Source organism: Cygnus olor, chromosome 24, assembly GCF_009769625.2.
Source record: "Cygnus olor isolate bCygOlo1 chromosome 24, bCygOlo1.pri.v2, whole genome shotgun sequence".
NCBI classification, from domain to species: Eukaryota; Metazoa; Chordata; class Aves; order Anseriformes; family Anatidae; genus Cygnus; species Cygnus olor.
Window position 1 is genome coordinate 5,600,025 of NC_049192.1, and position 25,119 is coordinate 5,625,143.

Sequence of the window (25,119 nt, forward strand, 5' to 3'; positions counted from 1 at the left end):
CTGCTGAGACACACTCCGGTTTATGAGGAGTTACACGAAAGAAATGTCACTTCTGGCTGCGTATTTGACCTACATTTCCAAGCAGCAGAGTACTACATCCTGCACATGGTACTCGATTGTTTTGTTTTCTAGGATATTTTTTAATTCTGTTTCTAAAATCAACCTGATTTCTCCAAAAAGGTGGCTCCGGTATTACGTTATACAAGATGGTTCTGCAGCTGCTCCCATGCCTCGTGTTCCACGGTCTGATACCTGGATGGAGAAGTGACAATTGGTAGCAGGATCGATAAACCCGGCTGTGCAGCCTTGCACCTGCCAAAGATAATTTGGCTTCAGGCTTCATCAGGAAGCTTGTACTGTCCAGCACGGTACCCTTCATTCAGCTGCTTCCAAAACCATGGGAAGGAGGAAAATAAACCAACCGACAGAAGCAAAGCAAAGTACAAAACGCAGAAAACCTTGCTACGCACAACTCCCAGTCTTGCTGCACAGCAGCTTAGCACCTTCTCATCCCAACCAACACAAGTAGCAGAGGCGGAGATCCCGGGAGTCTGGTGTTCCAGCGTAACAGCCTGGGAGCAAAGCAGAGCACAACCCTCCATGCCACTCGTGTGCTTCCTAAGTTCAGGGAAGAAGGGCCTCTGCGAGCTTCAGGCCCTGTTCACAAGCACGGTGCTAGCTAAAACAAAACAAGCAGCCCACCGTCACCTCTGTTTCTGCTGCTCACATCTGTCACTGACCAGCCCAGCTGCTGAAGCAGTGGCTCAAGCGCTGCCCTCTTCCCTCGGAACAGGTCTAATTTCCCCTCTTGTTTCTCCTCCGTATTTTCTCAGTGACTCAGTGCTGATGGTATCTCGGCCAACTTTGCTCGCTCTCTTGTTTCCCCTCTGCTGCTTCCTCGCCCTGCTTTCAGACACCTGAAGCTCCCTTTCAGCCGCAGCTCTCCAGGGCACTGCGAAAGCCAAATCCAGCGGGGTCTCCTTCCCCTTCCCAGCCACTCCGCACCCCAGCTCCCTGCTGACACAGCATTCCTTTCCGTCAGAGCCTTCTGACTCAGTGGCTCTTTCAGGCTGGCCCTTTTGAATTGGAGCATGCGAAGCTATTATCTGATTATTTTCTCCACCTAAATTTTATTATTTTTTTCCAAACATAGGGATTACACATTGCTTTTCCTCTGGAAACCACGTAACGTGCAGAACTGGGTGGCCTATCAGGCTGAGGTTATAAAGACTCTCCACAAACTCCTGTGTTTTAGTATGTGCAATAAAAGTGTCACGAGATGGTTGTCAGATGCAGCAGCGAGTTAAAGCTTCCTGATGCAATTAAATAAACATCATTTTGATAAGGATTTCCACTGCAGTGCTGAGAACTCTGAAGCCCTGAAGCGTTACATCGAGTACGTTTGGGCAGTCCATATTGCCTCGGTTTCCCTGTTTACCAAAGGGGGATAAATATCACCTCTATAAAACAACGAGTTTTTTTTTAATAGTGCTCCCTACAGCTGAAGAAAGTAAAGACAGTAAAAAGAGGTTACTTTCAAACCAAACCAGGAGGAGGAAAAGGCAAATCACTGCTTTTATTTTAAAGCAATAGATGTGCTTTCATGAATAATTACAGCCCGGTAAACACAACTGAAGTACTGCTCTTGTAGCCTCCGAGGCATTCAAAACATTCAGGTTCAAACACCCACCAAGCAGCTGATGCTTCAGCAAGCCCGTTCGGGGGGCCCTTTCTTCCAGCCCTAGCAGTTTCACTTGGATGGAAACGCTTCTCTGCAGAACACGCAGCCCAAATGCTGCAGCCAGCAGAAGAACCCAAAAAGTAAAAACCACCTAATCTGTTTTCTTTTCCAAGCTAAAAATAGGACAAAAGACTGAAAAGCACAGATGGTGGAAGCGATGCAAGATTTTAGGTTCTTCTGTTCTAGGAATTTAAGCTGCTAACACCCGACACAGGCTAAGTGTTATAAAAGATGTTCATAACTCGGCTCTGTCACCAGTGGCCAAACCCAGCTTTACAGATCTCTGCAAGTGACCCCTGTCATCCTATTTGACATGCATGAGGCTCATTTAATCCGAACAGCTGGTGTGAAATAACTCTTTCATATTTCCCTGATCTTTCTGCCTCTCTGATCCCTTCCTTGCAAATTTCCAGATACAGCAGGAACAAAAACACACCCCATGCTGAAACGGCTTCAAATGAAGACATAACAAAAGGAACACGGAATTATTTCATATGCAAATTGAAAGCAGAAAATAAAGGCAGATTAATGATTCAGTAGCAAAATTCTTCCGGGCAAATGAGCAGAGCTGAAAGAAAAACCCAAAGGGAGTGCGAAGCTGAGGTGTTTGGAGGAATCAAAACTGGAATGAAAAAGCATCGTCTTTTTTACATTCTGATCTGTGTTCAAAACGCGTTTCTGCAAAGCATCCACAGTACTTATGCAAGAGAGGGGCAGGATCAGACCAACCACCACAAACGGCAGAGCAAGTTCAGCTGGCAGGAAAACAGGTAAAGCGCCAGGATTTGTTGTGACCTCCTGCTCTCACCAGACCGCACGCAAAGAGGAACACGGACAACAAACACCCCAACCGGCCGGGCTGTAGGGAAGAAAGGGGGCACTTGGAGTGGGAAAGTGCAAGATAAGGCAGACTGAAAAAGCAGAACTAAATAAAAAGACTAAGAGGACTAAAACCACTAGCAACTAACCTAAAAGAAAGGGAACCATGTAAAAGAACAGCACAGGCACCTTTAATCCTAGAAGTGGTACCGAGGAATAAAGCTGAGCTCTTTTAAGAGACCATTAACAACTGCCCTCATCTGCCTCTCCCCGTTACAAACACTTCCGTGCCTCCTGACAAGGTGACTGAACCCGCAATGAGTATGACGTGCTGCTTTGAGGTGGAACGAGACAGAAAGCTTGGAGATTTGTGGCATCAGGTCTAGCAGAAATTCCCTAAAATTAGTGCACTGAACAAACCTCACAGCAGGCTCTGCTGCACTCCTTTTCGGTGCCGTGCCTGGCGAGCTGGAGTACTGAGCAACTAGTGAGTCAGAACCGCCGCAGACAGGCACTTCACCGAGAAGACTGCTCGCTTAAAGTTCGCAGGGATTCTTCTGAAGATCCAGAAACCGTCAGGATTTACTGCCAGCCTCAGAGCAGCTGGGACAACACAGCCTGAGAGTGCCAGGACCCCCGGGGTCTGACTCCTTGCTCCAGCACCGACACCCCGTAACCCCGCTGAAGTCGCTGCAGCCCTGCGCAATCGCTTCGAGCCCCTCGCTGCCCTTCCGAGTTTCTCCACCAGAAAAAACAGATAGGACGTGATCGTCTGCAGCTCAGAAAGCAGAGAGGAGAAAAGCAGCGTGCAATGCTGTGCCTCTGTCAGCACCCTCCAGGTCTTTACGTTTCGTCACGTCGCTCCGGTCTTTTGGCACTGCAGGGGGAGGCTGTGCCTGCGGCCGTGGGGCACGACACGAACCGTGGCTCTCCCGCGGCTCCTCGCCTTGGGTTTCCTCGGGGAAACCGAGGCACCGCGACTCGGCCAAGGTCAGCCGCCGAGCCAGCGGCAGAGCCGCACCGCGGAGCCGTGCTTCTGAACCCCAGGCTCGGGCACAAAGCGCAAACACCCCGCGGTCCTCTTCAGCGCACCTCCTGGTGCCTGTCGTGAACTCGGCTGAAAATGACACGCCGCCCTGAAAAACGCCAAAAGCGAAGTGCACGGGAACGTCCCGCGTCACAGCCATCCTTCTCCTCCTGGGGCGCGGCACCTCTTTTCCTTCTCCCCTCTTTTTTTTTTTGGGGGGGGGGGCCTTTTCCCCTCGCTCAGCCCCCAAGGAGGCTCAGCTCAGCGTTTCCAAACGCCCCCCGGTTTTCCAAACGCCCCCCAGGCTCCATAAACCTCCCCCCAGGAGGCAGGACCAGCCCGGGGGGGGGGGGAACCGCACAGCGCCCGCTGCCCCCCGAGGCCCTGCTGGAGGCAGCCCCGAGGGGAGGCCGGCGGGGCAGGGCCTCAGCCTCCACCTCCCGCTTCCCCCCCCCCCCCCGGCCTCCAGCCCCGTGCCTCCCCCCCAAAAAAGCCCCACGGGGAAGGGGTTGCGGGCGCCTCACCGGGACAGGTGCTTCAGGATCTGCTTCTTGATGAGGCCGGCCATGCCGCGGCGAGGTGGGGGGGACGCTCAGCGCCGAGGCCGGCGGGGCTCCATCGCCGCTCCGCCGCCGCCTCCCGGCCCGCTCCGCCCCGCCGCCGCCTCCCGTTCGCCCCCTGGCGGCCCCACCGGGCTCGTCCCTCGCCCCCCCGGGGCTTAAAGGCACGGGGGGCAGAGCTGGAAGCCCCGCGGCCTCGGGCAGGGCTCGTCCTGCTCGCCCAGGGCAGGCCGGAGGGTGGTGAAGTGACCGCAGGCAGCCTGCAGCTCCCTGCCCTCGGCTCTGTTTACACGCCGGGTATTCGCGAGTGGAAAAATCCACCGAACAGCTTAGGAACCTCCCCTGAACAGGGACAAAGGTGTGCTTAGAATCCCAGAATCATTAGGGTTGGAGAAGCCCTCCAAAATCACCTGGTCCAACCACCCCCTACCACCACTGTCACCACAGAACCCTGTCCCCAAGCACCGCGGCCAACCTCTCCTTGAACACCCCCAGGGACGGGGACTCCACCACCTCCCTGGGCAACACGTCCCAATGCCTGACCGCTCTTTCTGAGCAGAAATGTCTCCTCATTTCCCACCCGAACCTCCCCTGGCACAGCTTGAGGCCATTCCCTCAGGTCCTATCCCTGGTTATCTGCGAGAAGAGGCCGACCCCACACCCTCCTTTCAGGTAGCTGCAGGCTTCAGGGTATACACAAGGAAGAGGTGTGAGACTGTCTCAGGGTAGCCAAAAATAACCTTTAAAGGTTGAAAAAAAGAGTAGAGAAAAGCATTCAGCACAAAACAACTTAACCGGCGAGGCTGCCGGAATGAAAAAAAAATGCCTCAGTTCAAGCAGCTTCTGTGCTACTTAGTTTATGGCTGTGTTGTAACCCTTTGACGGATGACAAGGAGTTGGGCCATTTCACACGCCGAGAGATTTCAGGCTGTACTACAAAGGAGCATTTTGCCTCCAAGGCTGTGCCCAACAAAAGCAGTCCCACATAAATGATGACATTGTTCTTCAAATAAGGCACTGGGGCATTAAACTGATCAGTCAATCCTTTAACGAGAGAGCCACGTGCTTTGTACTTGGCTACACACATTGTTTTAATCTGATAGCAGGCGGGTGGGGAGACAACTCCAGCAGAATACTTTTATCAGAGATCAGTGGTGATCATCAGTGGCTCCTGCTTATTGTTTTTCCCAAGAGATATCGATGAATGCTGTAAGAGCCCGGCACCTGTCCAGCCTGCAAGTGCTGTGCACTGCACAAGTCTGCTATAGAACAGCAGAGAAACGCAGATTAGGGCTAGGCCATGGGATGCTGCAGATGATTTTTCTCTTTTATTCATTAGCAAGGTAAGTGTATTTTATCGGAGAAATATCCTCTAACTTTTGCCTCATCTAAATGTTTGTTGAACATGCCTATTAAATATTGGGCAATTAAATATTTGATGTCTCAGCTACACAGTGTGCTTTATAGAAGCCTTCAAAGCATGAGCTCCTCAAATAAAATCTCATCTGATTCGACTGTCCTGTCCCAGAGCAGACAGCAGCTCAGGAGAAGAGCCCTTGCAGTTGTGCTGACCAAACACTTTCCTCTAAGATGCAAATTACTCCCACACTTTTGTATTGGATACAAATATGCCAAGAATGAGTTGGAAAATTCTGCCTATTGAAACAGATGACAACCAACATGCACAGAGCAGTTGGTTATGCAAACAGAATAAATTCTTTCAATCCAATTGGAGTCGTACACCTGCATTAAGCACAGCTCATCAAAAAGCAAAGCCCTTTCAAAAAAGGGGCCTTGGAAAAATGTCTTCAACATCACATTCCTTTACGTGAAGAAAACTGGGCATTAACAGCTACTGACTCAACAGCTCGGATAACTTGGGTTCACACAAACACCTCAGTAGCAACAACAAAGCAAAAATGTGTTTTTCAGCATCAAAACACTAACTACAATACTTTACTATAAGAAGCAACCTTTTAACAGCTTCTTTTTGTTTCCCTCAGTGAAGAATCAGCATTTTATTAAATTCATCCTATTTTGTGTTACAGATTAACGTCATTTTGCAGTCTCCTCAGTTAGATATCACTGCACTTTTGTAGTGTTACATTTTTAATTAAAAATGTGCACGCTTGTTTTGAAATAAGAATTCAGAATGCAGATAACTGGTATTTCTCTCTAGGGGTATAACATGAAAAAAATGTCATACCAGAGGACTTAAGAAAAAAAACTAAGAAGAAGCTTAGTGCTAGTTGGGTGGAGAGGGTGCAACGAAGACTGATATTCCGCTGGACAGAAAAAATACGCAGTAAGGGTCAGATTCTCCACATGTAAACCAGCATCAATGTTTTATTTCAACGGGGGAAAATCAAAAAAAAACAAAACAAAAAAACCCAGACCAGTTACAAAAGCATCAGCCCAGTGTGCATCTAGGTCAAACCGTCTGCAATTTGAAACAACAGCAGATTTCCTCTACACACTGTTTTCATATAAAATCCTCGGGACGTAAGTCTACGGCATTTTAGCATGTGGAAGATCATAAAACGAAAAAAGCCACGGAGCTCCATTTCCACCTTTATCTGTCTGGGCGGGTCATGCCTGGCCTGGTTGGCACCATCATGGGTCTTGAGGGCGGTCTCATCATTGGGGGCCCTGGCATCATTGGCATGTGTCCTCCCATCGGTGGCCTCATCCCTGGAGCTACAGGAGGAAGGAAAATACATTAGAGAAAAGCTCTGGGGAGCTTTGGAAGAGCTGCAGGGAGCGTCCACATTTCTCCACAGCCTCCAGGGAACTTTCATTTTGCACGTGTGTAAGCCTTGATCTGGAACCTAGCTGAGATGGATTACATTTCCCTGAAGGATACCAGCAATTAGTAGGGGTAGAATCAAGTTCCTGGGTTATATGCCCAGTTTTGACAATATTCACTGATAAATTATTTCAACCACTCAATAGAGACGCTAGCTTAATGACTGCATTGGAAAGTTCATTTGGAAGACTTACTGCACAATCTTCCAATTAAGTGCTTGAAAAAGGCCTGGTGTGCTTCTTAGAACTGGGTAATGGCATCAGCCATGAAAAGCAGGTCCTTTACCAAAAAGCACTGAGAGAGTGGTTTCCATCCAGCTTCTCCATTTATTGTCAGACACTGCCTCATAACAGAGAGCGTGCACATATTTCATGCCTTTTTAAAAAAAGAACACTTAAAGAACAGTTTCTACCAGCAACACAATAATTGCATTTCACTACTTTTGGTGTGCACGTGTGTATTCCTTTAGATTTGTTCCAGTAACTGCTTCAATAAACGTCCTCTGAGAACTCTTCAAATGCCAATAAGCTCAAAAGCGGAATAGATCAAGACATTTTAGTTTACCTTTGCTGTTCAGAAAAACTTTTTTAAGGCATGTCGCTTCTTTGGAACACATAATTTTAAGACACTTTAAACAATAAACTTCATCTACTGCTGAAATGCATCTGTTGTGCAAAATCGTAAACATTGCAACGATGGAATACCTGAACGATTAAAGATTGTAAGACCAAAAGTAGGAAAACTGCAATTTACCAAAGCAGTAATTTCAACCGCACGCCAGGACTAGCGAGCGCTCTCAACAAGCAGCAAAGGAAACTTAAATTAGCAGCTGTCAGAGTGCTCTGTTCGAAAGAGAAGACTCCTTTCCAGACTTACCAGGTCCGACGGGCATCATTCCGGGCGGAGGCGGGCCCATCATTGGCATCATTGGGGGCCCACCCATATGAGGGGCTGGCATCATGCCAGGTCGGGGGGGACCAGCTGAACACAGACACAAACCGGTTACACATCCGCCTGCTCTCACATTCCTCGACAAGGTGAAATAGTTATTAGGCTTTACAGGAGGTTTTAGTAATTAAGATGACCTTGAATTTTTTTTTTTTCCCAATCGTCTGCCTTCGTTTTTAGTTTTAACCTCGACTTCGGGTGCCAAAAAAGTGAATTGGAGGAAGAATACGCTCGCTATTATTTCCAGCTCTGCATATCTAATGCAGATAAACTGCCACTTCCCACAGCAGGGGGCTCTGTGCAGAAAGGGATCTCTGCAGTTTGCCAGCCAAAGTGCAAGACAAGGTTATCAATCCTACTATATTCTTAAAAAAAAAAAACAAACAAAACCCATTGTACCAGAAGTTTAGATGAAGCTATCTACACAGCAGCTACAAAGCAATGAGAGAGCACAATGCCATTAATGTGCTCAGCACTAATGAAATCAACTGAAGATTAAAGAAGATTGAAGAAATACTCTTACAGTGCATTCTCTTACATTTCGATATTTGCAACCTCAATGTTTTTTACTTTATTTCAAGTTAAAGGGACTTTTGTTTTTTTAATTGCATCCAGTTCTGGGCCCCTCAGTTAAAGGACAGGGAACTGCTCGAGAGAGCCCAGCGCAGAGCCACGAGGATGATTAAGGGAGTAGAGCATCTTTCTTACGAGGGAAGGCTGGGGGAGCTGGGGCTCTTTGGCTTGGAGAAGAGGAGACTGAGGGGTGACCTCATTAATGTTTATAAATATGGAAAGGGTGAGTGTCAGGAGGACGGAGCCAGGCTCTTCTCGGTGAGATCTAATGACAGGACAAGGGGCAATGGGTGCAAGCTGGAACACAGGAGGTTCTGCTTAAATATGAGACAAAACTTTTTCATGCTGAGGGTGACAGAGCACTGGAACAGGCTGCCCATGGGGTTGTGGAGTCTCCTCTGGAGACATTCAAAACCCGCCTGGACGCGTTCCTGTGTGGCCTGACCTAGGTGTTCCTGCTCCAGCAGGGGGATTGGACTAGCTGATCTTTCAAGGTCCCTTCCAATCCCTAACATTCTGTGAAACACCATCGCTAAGGTCTGCCCTCACCGCCAAGAAATAGAGACTTACGGATGCTGGGAGGGGGCGGTATCATGGCTCCTCCAGGGGGTGGTGCTGAGAACGGCGTCGGTGGAATTTTCCCTTGCTGGAATGCAGCCGCTACATTGGGGGGGAAAAAAAAAGAAAAAAAAGAGAAAGAATCCCAGAAGAAAAAATAGTTACTAAGCGGAGGAAGCTCCTGTGTCAACGTTCCTTCTCATGCCAAGCATTCAGAACATACTTAACGTCATGGTGCACACTCATTTGTTCTTACTCTGGAACAAATCCCTGGTTTACACTGCTTGTCAAGATGGAAGCACCTGATATTCTTGAAGACAGTTATTACAGTAATTACTCCAGTTGAGACTAGAGAGCTCCAGGATGAATTTCACACACCTAGCTGGAAGGTGGATAGTAGAGAAAACACATCACATGATTTGCAGCTGTAACTTTCACCTAGGATCATTAAATTAATCCACGTTATCATGAAATACGCCAATGACTTAGGCAGGTGACAAAAAGCGTGAAAAAGATCTAACGTGAAAGGGGAAAGAAGAAATTCAGAAGACCTGAATTGTCCAAGAGGAAGGCAAAAGATGTGAAAGCTGGAAGCAGCTAAAGAAAGAAAGTTGCCATAAGGTTAGTCTGGCACTTGTATCTATCCCATCCAGAGAGGAAAAAAACATTATTTAGAGAATAAGTGAGAGGAAAAGAACCCCATAAACTGACAGAGGAAACATTTCGCACTTTATTCAAGCCTACAATAGCAACAGAGGAGGAAAAAAAATCAACATCCCTTGAGAGCTGAGGCCAAGCAACTAGAATATGTAAATAACCCACAACATTTCATACATTTTAACGTCCATTTTCCTACCTTCTGGTTTTCTTATTCACGCTCTTTACATAGAAGTGCTACTACCAACAGAAGCAAAAATAAAGTAAGCTTAAGCCCTAGAGGGATGTCTTATTTCTCTTTTTAAGGGAAGGAGCTAAAAACCCATTATCAGATCTGGTGGAACACCTAGAACAAATTTGTTCCACGAGCCTCTTCTCATGAAGGCTTGCTAGCAAAAACATTGTGCTTGAAGAGATTGTCCTTGGAATTTAAGGAAGTTTGTTTAAAAACCAACACCCCAAGAGGGCTCTCGATCTAAACCCCCAGCCACTTGCCCCTACCCCACAGCCTCATGCTACACGAGCTTGTACGACGCTGCTGGCAGTGCTAAAGACGAGGGGAGCTACAACCCTCAGCCACAGTAAAGCGATGCCTGCCTGCAACAAGCCCTCTCAGCCTCTTACGTGGGAGCCCACACTCAGACAAGGTCAAAATTCAAATCCCAAGTGACATTCTTATTCGTGAATCATACAGCAAAGAACCACCAGGGAACTGATAACGAATCAGCGTGGAAAAAAGGAAGAAAAGCACTTGGAGGACAGAGAGCAGTAACAGCAAAGCAAACGAAGATCACAAAAGGATTCGCCTTACTTGTTTTATCAATCAGGCTCTGGGCTTGCTCCTCCATCCATTTCTGGTAGTAGTCCTTCACATTCTCTTTGTGCTTTCGGCCACTGCAGTGGGTTTTTCTCACGGAGGGCTGAGAAAGATCACGTTAAACCCAGAGCTTATGTAACATCACATAAAATCACAGTTTATCGGGAACTTTGGTAAAACTTAAACATATCCTCTTTGGAAGCACAGAACTGCTTGGTTTCTGCATACACTCAGAGGCCAGGCGCTGTGCCGTGCCCTTACGTACAAACGACAAGCATCGAGCCAAGTTTTCGGGTGAGGCTGCGCTGACACCAAGTCACACCGTGACACCCAGGATTGGTGAGACCTAGCGAGACTCCAGTCCCTCCTGTTCCTGTTTCCTTTTCGAGCAGGACATCGCAGTATTTCAAACAACCTGGGTTTAGTCAGTGCAGGCTTTATTTTAAGCGCACGTGATAGCACAGATGAATTAATGCAAAAGGTTTGTTACTTACCGACAAACTAATGGGACACCTTGGTATTTCAAATAGACAGGGTTTACTCTACGTGGGGTTTATTTTAAGCGCACCTGATATCATAAATGAATTAATGCAGATGTGGCTTACTGACAAACAAGCAGGACACCTCACTGCCTCAATTAACCCAGTTTTAGCCTACCCAAGTTGTATTTTCGTGTCCTCGATACCCGAGGTGGGTGATGGCAGAAGGCTGGGCGCTTACCGAGTCGTGGGTGAGGTACGTGTCGCAGTAGTCGCAATAAAACCTGCGGAGGCAGAAGGCCCGTTACTGACCAGGGACACTGCTCCGCGCCGCCGGGACCCATAAGCTCCCCCAGCTGGGCCAGGGACCCCCGGGACCCCCAAGCTCCCCCCAACCCAAACCCAGAACCCCGAGCTCCCCCCAGCCAGGCCCAGGACCCCCGAGCTGCCCCGCAACCGGGCCCAGGGACCCCCAAAACCCCCACAACCGGGCTCGGGGACCTCTGAGGTGCCCCCAACCGAGCCTGGGGACCCCTGATTCCCCCCAGCCGGGCCCACAACCCCCGAACTGCCCCCAACCAGACCCGGGAACCCCCGAACTCCCCTCCAACCGGGTCCGGGACCCCCAAGCCCCCCACAACCGGGCTTGGGGACCCCTGAGCTGCCCCCTACCGGACCCGGGGACCCCCAACTCCCCCCCAGCCGAGCCCAGGACCCCCGAGCCCCCCCCGCAACCGTGCCCGGGGACTCCCAAAACCGGGCCCGAGGACCCCTAAGCTGCCCCCAACCGGACCCGGGGCCCCCGATTCCCTCCAGCCCCGATTCCCCCCAGCCGGGCCCACGGACCCCCGGTCCCCCCGAGGCTCACTTGGGCATGGTGCTCCCCGCTCCCCGCCGCCGGAGCCGCCAGGAAATGCCCCCCCCCCCGCACCGCCCCCTTCCGCCGCCTCAGCCCCGGCCGGGTTCCGCGCAAAACGGTGGCTGCCGAGGGACAGAAGAGGCCCGCGGGGCGGCCTTCGCCTTCCCCGCTGCCTCAGTGCCCGGCCCGGAGCTGGGGGCGCTTCGGGACCCCCCTTGGGGGGGTTGGGGAGCTCCGGGAAGGAGCCCCCGCAGCCCTGTGGGCTGCCTGCGCCAGGGCTGTCAGCTCACGGCACAGAAAAGGGAGCGGCTCCGTCCCCCCGACACCTTCCCCTCGGGTATTTGTACGCGTTAACGAGGTCTCCCCTCAGCCTTCTCTTTCCCAGGCTAAACAAGCCCAGTCCTCTCAGCCTGTCCTCATACCGCAGGTGCCCCAGTCCCCAATCATCTCAGCACCCTCCTCAGGACTCGCTCCATGGCCCCCAACCCCAGAGTCAGTAGGGTTGGAAAATCCCTCCAGGATCACCTGCTCCAACCACCCCCTACCACCACTGTCACCCACTGAACCACGTCCCCAAGCACCACGTCCAACCTCTCCTTGAACACCCCCTTGGCCTGGGGAACCCACAAAAAGGGGCTCGGTGTTGGGCAGGGAGCTTGGTCAGGCCGCTAATGGCTGCCAAAAGCAGCCCGGGGGGGGCCGCAGGCTGCTTGAGGGCTGCACCAGGAGCCTTGTTCGTGCTTGTTTCAGCGCCACCGGGCAACGCTCTCCTCACGTGAAACACAACCGCGTGGGCTGTGAGTCCCGTGGGGCACCGTGGGGCCGGGGGATGAAGCCAGGCGCTGTCTGGGAACGGGGCAGGAGGCAGCTGGGCGGTTGGTGCGACCGCCCCGGTGCCGTGTGCCCCTGCTGGGCCTGGCGCAGGAGCCGCAGCAGAGCTGAGCAGGTTTCAGGACGGTGCCTCAGGTCCCGCCCTGGTACAAACAGCGGCGACCTCGTGAGCCCAGCGTTGTTCAGGCCCAAGCGAATCCCCACAGGCTCCGTTACTCATTAAGCGGGCTGTCAGGGCACACAAGCGCCACGCAGCGATACGCGGGGGTTTGTTTGCCCTGCGATCTCCCCGGGTGCTTTGTGACACGGCCCGGCTTTGAGTTCCAGCCTCTTTTATACCCCTGCCTTCAGCCGTGGCACCACAACCCCTTCCGCCCGCACACCAAAACGATGAGCTGGGCGCCAAGGGGCGCCCCTCGCCTGAGGCAGCCCCAGGGAGCTCCCGTAACCCCCAGCCGGGCCGGGACGCAGCTCGGGACACAAACACCTCACGTAACGCAGCGCGTCTGAGGTAAAACCTGGTTTATTTACAATAACGTGCTCAGTTTGTACGAAACAGCCTTTATTTCCTTAGTTTGCGCCCCCCAGCACTGCCAGGGAGGCTTCTGCCTTCCTCAAAAGCCAGGATTCGCATTGCTGAGGCCTGGGATTGCCCGACCCGCACCGAGGACCGGAATTGAGGCGAAAAACAAGGATTTGAAGAAAATTCCAGGCCGCGAGGCCTCTGCCCCCCCCTCCCCGCGCTGCCATCCCGGCAGCCCTTGCGCCTCGCTACGCCCCAGCACCCCCCCCCCGTCACGTGACCGATTTGCATCCATAAACACGCGCGCTCTCCTCCCCGCGCCGCCTCCCATATATGGCAGCGCGCGCGGGGCGGGGCGGGGGGGCGGGGCGCATGCAAATCCCTCGGCTCCCATTTGCAGACCGGGGGGGGGGGACCGGCGTCAGGCGGCGCGCGCGCCGCGTTATGCAAATGCCCGATTCCCCCGCCCCCGCCGGGCCGCGGCGTCACAAGGCGCGCGGGGCGGGGCGGCGCATGCGCGGTGCCCACGCCGACGCCCGCGCCCCCCTCCCCTGCCGCCCGCCCGCCCCCCGCCGTGCCCTCACCTCCCCCCCCCCCCTCACCCTCACCCCCCCCCTGCCCCCCCTCTCCGATCGCCCCCATGCGGCGCTGAGCGGCGGCGGCGGCCCCGGGAGCGGCCCCGGCAGCTGGGGGGGGGGAACCCGGACAGGGCGGCAGCAGCAGCCCCGGGGGGGGTGGCGGTGGAGGCGGCGGAGGAGCCATGGAGGGCATGGACGTGGACCTGGACGCGGAGCTGATGCAGAAGTTCAGCTGCCTGGGCACCACCGACAAGGACGTGCTCATCGGCGAGTTCCAGCGGCTGCTCGGCTTCCAGCTCAGCCCCGCCGGCTGCGCCTTCTTCCTCGACATGACCAACTGGTGAGGACTCGGGGGGGGGGAGGCTACGGAGAGCCCCGGGGGAGGCTGCGAGGCTCGGGGGGAGGCCCGGGGAGAGGCAGCCGGGCTCGGGGGGAGGCTGTGGGGAGGCCGTGGGGTTGGGGGAGGCCCCTCGGCACCGTGGGGAGGCCGCCGGGCTCGGGGGGAGGCTGTGGGGTTGGGGGAGGCCCGCGGAGGCCGTGGGGAGGCCGCCGGGTTGGAGGGAGGCCGGGGGGAGGCTGTGGGGTAGGGGGAGGCCACAGGGCCTGGAGAGGGAGCCGGGGAGGCCGCAGGGCTTGGGGAGGCCGTAGGACGGCCCGGGGAGGCTTTGGGGACCGGAGGGAGGCTGGGGGGAGGTTGCGAGGCCGCTGGAGGCCACGAGGGGACCGGGGGTGGCTCCAGGGGGGCCGTGGAAGGCTGCGGGGCCGGGGGGAGGCCGCCGAGCTGGTGGAGGCTGGAGGGGGTTGGGGGAGAGCTCTGGGCAAGGGGAGGCCGCAAGGGGACCGGGGGAGGCCGCCCCGAGCTGCCTGAGGGGGCGTCGGGCCCCGGGGGGGGGGGGGTCCTAGGGGAGGCCACAGGGGCCTGGAGGAGGCCCGGGGAGGCCACAGAGGAGCTGGGGGAGGCCGCCCCGAGCCCCCTCCGAGGGGGCGTCGTGCCCGGCGGCGGGAGGCCGGTGCCTGCCGTAGGCCCCGGGGTGGAGGCTGGCAGGGCAGGGAGCCCCCCGGGAGGATTTCTCCGAGGCCTGGGCACGGCGTTCGGCCTCCCCGCTCCCCCACCAGCCCGGTGCCGGTGGCATTGGCAGCCCCGAGAGCCCCTGGGTCAAAGGGCTGCAGGCTGTTAACCAGTGACCAGCTCCTGGCACCGCTCCTCCGAGGGGACGGAGGGCGAGCGGCCTCGGCGGAGGCAGGGCTGGGCCGTGGCTTCAGGAAAATTGGGGCAGAAAGTCTTGGCCTCCCCGGGAAAGTTGCCTGGGTGTTTGGTGAAGGTGTAACGTCTGCTCGCGAGCCGGGCGGCTCTCAAAAACTTTGCTTTCTGGGGTGTTCGGAGGTTGTGAAAGCTCCTCGGTGCTGTCCCGGGTTAAAAGCAGGAGCACAGGTAGTCAGGGAAGCTGCAACTCGAGGGAAAAAACATGGGGAAGATGCGATTTAATGGTGGAAAACAGAAAGTAGGAGGGTGTGGGGAGCACAGGGGTGAAGGAGTGGTGTGAAATTGCTGCTCCTTGTTGCCACCTGCGACCTTAAAACCATCCCGGCTGGGCTGTGCCGGGATGACCAAAGCGGGACCCTCGCGGTGTGTTCACGCTGAGGATGCAGGAGAGCCAAGTGCCGTGCTTCAGACACAACAACAGTTACTTACCTAAATCGTCCGTACGTTTTTTTTTAACTATATTCCATCCAATCCAGGAAACCTCGGGTTTGAAGCTTGAAATCCGAGTTGAAGCCCTTGATATCAACAGTTGGGGGAGGGGAAAAAAAAAAACTTTCAGGGAACTGTTGAACTAATCAATAGTAATGAGACGACTTCGTAACCTCCTTCCTTCCCTCTTCCTACGGACCTGTAGTGAGCTCTGATGGCGAACGTGCAGCTGCAGAGGGAGCGAGGGAACAGCAAATAACGCCGTGTGCGTTGTAAGCTGATAAATGCAAAAGAGTCTCGTTAGTGTGCAGGGGTTTGCTTTGGGGAAGTGTGTCACAGCAGAAAAAGCTTTCCTGCCTCCTTTGTGTTTTGGTGATAATAGGAATAAAAGCACCTGTGCTGCTTTGCAAGGTAATGCTGGAGGGTTTTGGGGTGTGTTTTTTTTTTTTTTTTTCCTGTGATGTTCCGTGGGAGAGCAGAAACCTCAGGAGAGCCCCGGGAAGGACCTGGGAGCTCCTAGTGAGGTGGCTGTGTGTAACCGTGATCTTCCCTGTTTGTGTTGAAGAAGCGCTCTTCTTCAGGAACATTTATTTTCTTTTGCAGTATCAGTTTCTTAAATACAGTCTTAGAACTATTTTGTATCTTTTAGTTACAGTCAAAAATCTGAAGTGATCAAAGGAACTCTAATTCACAAGGAACTCGCAACTTCAGTGGCTAAGCTCTGGGAACACAATAAATTTTTAGTGTTTTTTTTTCGGTGTTTATAAGCCTCGTTGGATGGGTGGGAGGGTGCATAAAAGGAAACGTGACGACGTGGGGTAATGCATGCGACGCTCCGCGAAAATCAGCGCAGGCTGCGGTGTGGTTGCTCCCGAAGTGGGCTGAAAGCCCGGCGGAGTTTTGCCTTTCAGCAGCCCGGGCACGGCCGGGGGTGCTGCCAGCCCTCTTTGGGTGTTCTTGCCAGGACGCTTCGGTGCTGCCCTGCGGGACCGCCCGTCCCCCGTGCCTGTCACCCTGCAGCTTATGGTTCTGTTGTCTTCCTGCCCCGTTCTCCAGCTCCCACCTCCTCGGGATACCGGCCTGAGTGCTCCCTGTCGTTACAAAAAGCCTCGGCCACGTTTTCCTCTCCTGGCAGCGCCTTCCCTTTGTCGTGCCGAAGGGCGCCGTGCACCTCCGGGCTGCGACCCGAGGTGGTGGCAGGCGGCGGCGCCGCCGCGCGAGGGCTGAATCCTTGCCCTGGAATTAGGGCCCGGATCTTTACCCTGCGAATAATCCCTCTGGGTGAGAGCGCCGAGTCGCTTCTCCTGCTGGTAAAGGTCGGGCTCTTCTCCTGGGAGGCGATCTCCTCCCTCTCCGTGCCGGGATCGATGGCTGCCCGCAGGAAATGGCGAGGGAGCTCGCAGCAGGGCTGAGAGGTGCGCTCGTTCGGCGCCCCGAGTGCTCCTCAGATACGCTCGTACGGGTTAATTAAGAACTTTTTTCTCGAGTGCAGCAGGCGGCCCTTTGATGATAATGATGTAGTCACCGGACCTGGAGCTACTTCCTTGTTCCAGGCCTTTGAGATAGCGCGGCAAGCGAGCTGAGCTGGGCTGGGCTTTGAACGAACGTTTCCAGGGCTGTCATTAGGAATTGTGTCTGACGTGCTCAAAATGAATCTCCGCTTCTGGGAGAGGTGAATTGTTTTAAAACAGCTTTTCCGGGTAACTTGCACGAAAGAATCTGTTGGTCGTGAAGAAATACGAACTGTGGGTAGCCTTTGGGTCTGTCTGTACCTCCGGCTGACCCGGAGCTGCTCGGTGTGCTTTCCAAGTGTTTCCCAGGCTGGGGCAGCGCTCGGGAAGCTGCCAGCTGCTTTTATTAGCAACACGGCAGAGGTGCTGCAGGTGGAACATACGCATCCTGAGTTTCTGAGGCCGGTCTTTGATCTTCAGGTAGGACAGGTTAAACGCTCGGAGTTGTCTTTTCCCCTGTTATTTAAACGCTTTCCTGGAGTTGGGCCTCCTGTGAATTGCACGGGGGGTTCCGACCTGCTCCAGCTCGGCTTCCTGCTGCCCGGGCCCTTCGGGGAGTGCTGCTGCTGCTTCAGGGCCTCGTCCTTCGGTGGTTTTTCGGGGTTATTAAAGGGTCCAGGGGTCGGCCGAGAGGTTGAGCTTTCGGCCTAAAACCAGGAGCGAGCTCCAGAGTTGAGGCCCCAAAATATTTCCTCCTCAGGAGGAGAACCGCAGCCGAGTTGCGGGGCGTTTTGCTGCCGTGGTGTCTGGGATCAACCCCACCTCCGATAATCGGGTCCCTGCGCTGTGGCTCCCTCCCCTCCGGGTGCTTTGGGGGGTCCCAGGAGGGCTTTTGGGGGCTGCTGCGGTTCCAGGCGCTGGCTGCTGACGTGCCGGGTGGCTGGGGACGTGTCCGAGCTTGTCCAGGCTCCGTAGTCTCATCCTACTGCATCCCAAACCCCTTTTGGAAAGCCTTTGTGTTCATTTATTTCTTAAAATCCGGGGTTGGTTAGGTCAGCGGGGAACGAATCTGCGCCGGGCTCTGCCCGCGGTGGCCCTGACGCGGGAGCAGGGGTCGGTGGGACCGGGGCACGTTCAGAAAACACCTGGAAAGCAAATTTTGTGATGCCCCGAGTGGCCATCGGCAGTAAGGAGTAGCGTAAACGTAAACAGCAGGGGAACTTCGCCCAGAACGTGCGTCTTGTTTGCTTTCATTGCATACTCCGGTAAGGCCCCCTGCGTGGAAGTCATGGGACTCTTCCCAGGCTGATAGGGAAATGGTGTTGGGACAAGGAAGAGGAAACTTTATTCGCTGGAAATTGCACCAAATTTCAGGGTGAGGGGTCGCAGGGGAAGACGCGAGCCCCTTCGGTTCTGTGTAGCTGGGTTTGGGGCAGCTGCTGGTGCTGGGTTTCAGTCCCTGTGTCAACGCAGGTGGTTGGGGGTTGGATCCTACCTCGGCAGCTTTATTTAATGCTGGCACATTTCAATAATTCCCGTCTCATGTTTGTTTACATGCTTTTTTCACTTTTGTTTAGCTGGATTCTGTTAGTCTGGTAGGTGTGATGCTGGTATTTAATTGTAACGCGTCAGGTAATGATGGTTTCCATTGCGTTTAAAAAGGAAAAACAGCACTTTATTGCTGTGAACCCAAGGCTTTTTTGATCTATCTGGTGGGGGGGGGGGGGGGGGAAAGGTGTTTAAGGTCCTTTTTTTGTAAGGCAGTCAGATCTCTTCTGGAGGTTTTCTTTTTTAGTACGCTTAGAAGGATTTGTAGCTCTGACCTGGTTTCGCCAGTACTCCGGAGAGTTTTCCGTGAAAATAATTATAGGTTACTTTATCTCTGAAAATACTACAGGAATCCGCCGTAGCGTTGCTGTACGGTGGCAGGGTGTTTCTGTAGGAGTGAGGGGAGCTGAGGTAGGGATCAGCTGCCGGCGGCGATTCTCACATCAGCAACGTGAATTTTGCTGGCGTCGCGATGACTTACCTAACATTTGGGTGTGAGTTTTATTGATCGTGGAGAGAAGGCAGAATATTGGATCTTAAAATTAAAATCGCCGTATAAATAGATGGGCTTTGTCCCTCCGGTGGGCTGTTGAAATTCTTTCCATCGAGTGGATGTGCTTGGTCCAGCGCCCGGCGGTGTTTTAGCTGGGGGGGTTTCGTGCTCCTCCTGTCCTGACTTGGTGTGTCCGCTCAATTCCTGCGTCCTTGCAAGGATGGTGGGATGCCAGTCGGTAAAATTCAGCTCTGGGGATGGAAGCGTGTGTTGGCAGTTGATGTTAGTGGTGGAGCGTGGGCGCTGCTCAGAGAAACACCCCGCAGTGCACCCGGGTGAGCCGTCAGGGCCCCAGGCAGCAGGCGGCACGCAGACGATGCAGTTCCCACAACGAGGAGCCCCTCGTGCTCCTGGGCTCCGTTTCCAGACCTTGGAGGTGTTCACAAGACAAAAAGCGTTCAGCTGTCCTCCGTTAACGGGCTTTTTTTGACTGCTTTTCTATAGAAGACCTCCAGTTTGGTGTCGGGAAGAACTCGGGCTCGAAGTGCTCGGGCACCAGGGCCGGTAGCGGTGCGTGGCAGCTCGTCACCTCCTCCCAGCCTTCTCCTGCTCGCTGTGCGTGAAGGGTTCGCTGGTGCAACGTACGGAGCCGTCCCCTGGTAAATCTTCAACTCCAGCCCTCCAAGAGCCGAGCGTTGTGCTCCTGAGGAACCGGCGGGCGCAGAGGGCAGACGTGAGGCCGTGCCAAGTCAGACGCGGCAAGTTTTTAGGCATTACCTCTCGGGATATGAATGCTGAGGTGGAATGTGTGGCCTTAGCTGCGTCTGCCCCTGCGCCAGCCAGCCTTTGATCATGAGGTGATACCAAAAGCCAGCTTATTGATCTCGGTACGGCGCTGCACGTTCGGTCTGCTAGAGAGCTTCGTGCAGCCGACCGCATTAAAACACCTGCGGTTTTATTCCAGCTCTCCATTAAACGCCAACACCCCCGAAGAACGCAGTTGATCTCTCAAATCAAAACACTGCTTTATAGCATTTTTTAGATGCAAATAGTTAGGAGCAGCTCTGGTATTGCTGATCAAACGCTTCTGGTTACAGACCTAACGTGCTGCTAGCTTTGGTTTTGTTGTGCGCTGGTCGTGGGGGCAAACATTTGCTGCTGGCATCGAGATCTCCATTCTAGCTTTTATTTGCAGATCTTGAACGAAGCACGAACAAATTAATTTCATTTCCTCTGCCGTTTGAAGGCAGTGTTTCTGCTGATGTCCAGTAAACTAATCAGCTGCTATCAGAGAGCTCCATCCGATGAGAGATGTTGTGTCTGGCTGCGTTTGCTGAGTTTTCCTCTCTTCCTCCACTTGTGAAGTCGAAGGGAAGGCAGGATATAAAACAAGCGGTAGGATTTTTTTTTCCCCAAAACAAGGAACGTAAACCCTCGTTCCCCGTTCATATTAGAATTGTTGGATTTGCCACCAAAAAATTGCTGCGCCACTGCAAGTGGGGAGTTGTGGTGTTTGTGCTTTGCCTTAGAAGGGGTCAGAGTCCCTGCTGTCCGTGTCTGTCTGCTCTTTGTCTCGGTCCATGGGGCTCCCGTGACTTCCCTTTTGCTTATCCACATCACCGTAAATCTGAGGGAAGCTTTCCCAGCGCTGCTTTCGCGAATCACAAGCCCAGCATTGATGCTCCTTCGGTTCTGAGCGGGCTGTGGGGGGAATCTCCAGCCCTTGCCTCCTGGAGGAGACAAACCTGGGACAAACCGGGCTTTGAAATCAATTTTGTCTTCCCTGGAAACTTCTCTGGGTTAACTCGGAACTGGTCCAGCATCTGGCAGGGAGGAGATAGCGGGCGGTGGGGAGAATCAGGGCAGGCTGGCAATCCCGTGGCTGCTGCTCAGCGGTGCCTGCGTAGGCTCCTTCGTACCCTGTCTGGGGAGCAGAAAATAGTTTTTAACAGCTTAATTCATTGCGGTGGCTTGAAGCATCGTGGATGTATTCTTAGTACGTGTGAGCTGTTGTAGACTTGGATCTCTGTGCGTGGCTGTCCCCTGACGTCACTAAAAATAAGAAAATCAGAGAATTAATCGGCTGGAAAATGTTTTCTTGGACAGCTTTTATTTAGAGCATTAAAAAAAAGCACAGCTCATCTCCAAAAAAGCTCAAATATTTGACCTGAGTAATCTGCATGAAAGGTAGACTTCAGATACGTTGCGTTTTTAACTGCAGTGTGTTCCAGTTGTGCCGTGTCCACGTTACAGACCCATCCGGGGTGGGTGCGCGTGGAGCGGAGCTGCGAGCGGACAGACGACTGCAGCAGCAGGAGTTGGGTGCGATATAATTTTAGTCCGGCTGGGCTGCCCAGCGTGCCCGAACTTGTTCTCAGACAGTTTCTGTAGCTTTAATCCCCCATTACCCGAACGCAGACAATTATAGATCGGTGACATAGTTTGTGCTGAGGAGTTAGCGCTCGGGGAACCTGCTGCGTGCCGGCAGCGCGCTGGCTTCCCGCTGGGACGAGCCGGTGCCTGTGTCCGGGGGCAGCAGGCAGGGAGCAGCTCCTGCTGTGACAGTCACAAAACATTTCAGCCCAGGCTTCGAGCTCCTGGCCGCCTGCTTTCGGAGGGTTCAGCTGCTGGGGTCTGGGGCTCACGGCAGCGTCGCAGCCCTGGTTCTGCCACTGGGACGCTGCGGGGTGCAGCGAGCGCTCAGCCGGGACCGTGGTGGGGGTTACGCTGCCTCTGTACCCGTTTGTGTGCATCTAAAAGCCTGTTAAAGCGACTTCTTCTGGTGGAGTGGGGTGTCCTGAAAACTCTGTGCATCTTCGGTGTCTTCTCCCTTGCTACCCCTGTGCTGCCCCTGGACGGGGAGCAACGTTGCCTTCAATCACTGCAGGTTCGGAACATCCCCCTTGTATTTTGGAACTGGCTTCCCTCAGCTGAAACAATCAGGTTTTTCTGTGGCTTCGTGTAAGGAAATGCAGGAGCTTCAAATTAGCCAGCTTCCATCCCCCCGCTCCCCCTCCCCCTTAAGCCGTGTAAGTTGAGCTGAAAGCTTTCAGCTTCCCTCCGTGGTCCTTTTGGATCCCCAAAGCCTGGCGAGGTAATTTCCCAGCCTCGTGTTTAGTGTAAGAGGTCAGCTCTGCAGGTAACTGACGCGCACATTTGGCTTTCAGGAGCGGTGTTTATTGAAAGCTACTCACTGATTAAAATTTCCAGTCCTTCAAAATGTCTTGAGAGCCCTTCCACTTAATTGCCCTGTGTCGTCTCCACTGAAAATGTTTGAATTCAGCTCCAGGTAAAAGCACTTCCCTGCGGTGTCAAGTCTCTCCCCCGAGCTTCTGCTGATGCTTCGAGGTGCCTCCCACTTCAGGAGCAGTAAGTAGCTGTTCGAGGTGGCCTAACCCGGAGTGCTATCAGTCCAATTCCCCAGCAGCCGAGGAAATCAAATCCAAAGGGGATGTTGGGTGCCGAGATGAAAGGAGGGGACCGAGGCTTGCCTCACTGGGATGTGCTCCTCAGGCATTTTGAGTCTCTCCCACCTGCATCACGCGGAGCTGTTCTGTTATTTAGGAGGGAGAAGTTACCCAGCTGCTGCACTATTTCTCTTGCACGCCTTTGTTTTTAGCAAAGGGTGCCTTGTGGGGTGCCGGGGTGCCCGGCTACCTATTGCTTTGGGGGGCAGGAAGGACCTGTGAAGGGTGAGAATTCAGTCGTGGAAGGAGCACAAAGTGCTGCCCAGAAGGCAGTAAGTATTTAGCCCCGTGTCACTGCTTAGCTTTTTGCACTGCATCTTTCCGGAGGGCAGCACCGGAGCTGTGGTTCCCGTGCCAAGAGCTGCCTGTGGGTGCTGAGGACGCGCCACGCTCGGACACCACGCGTGGGGTGCTTCTGTCCTCAGCCCCTGCGAGGGAGAGAAACACAGCCTGGCACTCGCTTCAGCACATCGCTCTGCGCAGCGCAGTGACAGAGTCCATTTGTCAGAGTGCTCTCTACTTGACTTAATCGTTGTCCTCAGCTCGCTGTCCTTGCATGATACCAGGGCTGCATCCTGCGTGAAATTCAGAGTCGAAGGCACCGCACTGATTGCTTTTGTTTTTCCTGGCAGCTCAGGAAAGTCGCCGCTGGGAGCTCTCACCCGTTAGATCCTAATAGGTGGTAGGAGAGGGCAGGAGCTGATAGGAGCAAACTGCCTGCTGCGTTCTGAGCTGAAGTGGCTGCCTTGTTGTAATTTGGAGTCATCAAAGAATTTTATAAGAAATGAAAACTTGTAGGTTCCTATAACGGTTGAAACGTTAATTATCAAGTTGTTGCTTTCTGCTGGAAGCGGTACTTAGGAGTGGAATTCCCGTGTCCTGAAGACCTTCAGAGAGGCAGCCTGCGGGCTGGACGGGATTTTTCCCCGTAGTTCAGAACTTGAAGCTGCTGGATGGAAAATAAAACCAAAATACAATGCACGTGTCCTGCGGAAGAGGCGCAGGAGGTTACGGGCGCCGGATGGTGCAGGATTCTTCCAGCTCACTTTCTCTACCTGTTCTGAGCGTGTTTGGCAGGACTCCTGCCGTCCCTTGCCCTGGGTGCTGCAATGACCTGCTTGTTTCCTCCCAAGACGCCCACGGAGGCATGGTGGTGATGTGTGGCAAGAGCTGAGCCTTTTCTTGGTAACAGGAGGACGAGGTGCTGTGCATGTGCTGTGCTTTCTGCAGAAGGCAGGGGTGAGTAAGCCTCAGTACCTCGGTTTCTTCATTCTCATACCCAAGAACTCGATTTTAAAACGCCACACCACCACCAAGACACGGCCAGTTACCCGGGTGCTGCTTCTTGTGTGCACCAGGGCTGGGTTGCACGAGGAGCCCTCTGCTTTGTGAATCGATTGGGAAGAGTTTCTTTTATTTGTGAATACTGCACGGCGACCTAGTTAATGGGGAGTAATTACTGTCTAAATATATTGGTTTAACATAACAAAAGGCTGTCTGGGAAAAAAACCCGGGAAGGGAAAGAATGGCTCAAGATAAACCACCTCTTTGCAAACACTTAAGAGTTGTTAAGGGACATCTCCAGAGCTATTAGCAGAGGAGGTTTTAACTTCGCTGTCGTAATTTAGCTCCTGAGGCTTGAAACAAAGCGGCAGAGCGGAGGAATGGACTTGGAAAGGGACACTTTCTCCGCTTCTGGGGGCAGTAGTTTGCTGGGAAAACACCGGATGGGTAAGTCGGGATGCCTTTGGAGAGGAAGGAGCGGGATCCCCGTAGGTAGAATGGGTCTGGTACACACAGCCGTAATCTTTATTTGCTGCCTTCTGCCCCCCCTCTCCAAAACCTTTTTGGACTCGAATCGGACGTGGCTGCGGTGACTTCGTGGGGAGTCCGCATCCCGTGGGACCTGCTCCGGGAGTACGGCAGAGCTCCGCGCCGCTGCTGCCCTGAACGGGGGAAAATTGCTTCATTTCGGCACGGAGGGCCTGGCACCTGGAGGGCTGTCCTGAGACAGAGGCAGAAGCACGGGGCGTCCCTGTAATTAGGATAGATCAGTCACGTAAATTACACCGGCTGGGCTTGGCGTGCTCATCTTACAGCTTGAGAGCTGTCTGGTTTATAATAGGAATTTATCTCATGCGGAGGGGCAGCGCGGTGCGTGTCGCACCTCGGAGGGAGACGAGGCAGGCGCGGGTGTGCAAGAGAGGCCTGCAGCCGGTAACCCCTTCCTCCCGGGGGCTTGGCTCCACGTTCCTGTCCCCAGGTGCCTGCACTTCCAGCTGGGCATGAGGATAAAGACACAATAATAACAGCAGTAGATGCACGCAGGCGAATTTCAGGGTCTCAATGCAGGAACAAGGAAAGGTGCTCGCCTTTCCTTATTAAAATCTGCTGTTGTGTGTGCGTTTAGTGGAAGGAAGGAGGCAGGGGGCACTTGTGCTCGGTCCCCACGGTGCAAATCACCGGGCTGCAGCTTGCTGCGACCCTCTGCGGGCGGTACCCGCTGCCCCGAGCAGGGGGCTGCCTTCACACCCATACCCGGGGCTGCCTTCACACCCGCACCCAGCCCTGCCTGGGGGTAGGGAGCGAGGGGCAGCGTCCCTTGGGAAGAGCCGAGCCGAAGGCAGCGCGTCTCTGCTGCTTCGTGCCTGTTGTGTAAGCGGGGAGCGTGACCGCAGCGTGAGCGCCGCC

The 25,119-nt window shown here is 53.9% G+C and overlaps 3 protein-coding genes across 4 annotated transcripts in view; 1 reads left to right on the plus strand and 2 right to left on the minus strand.

Annotated features, from left to right (window-relative positions):
* Positions 1-4,253, minus strand: part of UHRF1BP1 (UHRF1 binding protein 1) — a 34,940-nt gene extending 30,687 nt beyond the window's left edge. The window contains exon 1 of the mRNA XM_040535830.1: positions 4,112-4,253. Coding sequence (XP_040391764.1) covers positions 4,112-4,155 — 44 coding nt within the window. The 5' untranslated portion in view covers positions 4,156-4,253. The remainder of the gene's footprint in view (positions 1-4,111) is intronic.
* A 2,222-nt stretch (positions 4,254-6,475) lies between these two features.
* On the minus strand, positions 6,476-12,133 carry SNRPC (small nuclear ribonucleoprotein polypeptide C). Of its 2 annotated transcripts, none has more exons than XM_040535833.1 (6): positions 11,854-12,133; positions 11,227-11,269; positions 10,501-10,609; positions 9,045-9,134; positions 7,830-7,934; positions 6,476-6,844 (listed from the first exon to the last, which is right to left on the minus strand). In XM_040535833.1, the coding sequence occupies exons 1-6, from the start codon at positions 11,859-11,861 to the stop codon at positions 6,720-6,722; spliced, it is 480 nt and encodes a 159-aa protein (XP_040391767.1). In that variant the 5' UTR covers positions 11,862-12,133; the 3' UTR covers positions 6,476-6,719. The 2 variants fall into 2 exon arrangements, with proteins under 2 accessions (XP_040391767.1, XP_040391766.1); XM_040535832.1 differs by having other exon boundaries at positions 9,045-9,137.
* A 1,683-nt stretch (positions 12,134-13,816) lies between these two features.
* ILRUN (inflammation and lipid regulator with UBA-like and NBR1-like domains) overlaps positions 13,817-25,119 on the plus strand; it is a 33,100-nt gene continuing 21,797 nt past the window's right edge. Inside the window, exon 1 of the mRNA XM_040535835.1 lies at positions 13,817-14,116. Coding sequence (XP_040391769.1) covers positions 13,959-14,116 — 158 coding nt within the window. The 5' untranslated portion in view covers positions 13,817-13,958. The remainder of the gene's footprint in view (positions 14,117-25,119) is intronic.

Excerpts from the sequence above, each read along its gene's own strand:
- SNRPC (XM_040535832.1), bottom strand. Across the intron at positions 10,610-11,226 it reads CGTACCTCACCCACGACTCG|CCCTCCGTGAGAAAAACCCA; the intron begins GTAAGCGCCCAG and ends GATCTTTCTCAG. Across the intron at positions 6,845-7,829 it reads AATGATGCCCGTCGGACCTG|CTCCAGGGATGAGGCCACCG; the intron begins GTAAGTCTGGAA and ends TTCCTCCTGTAG.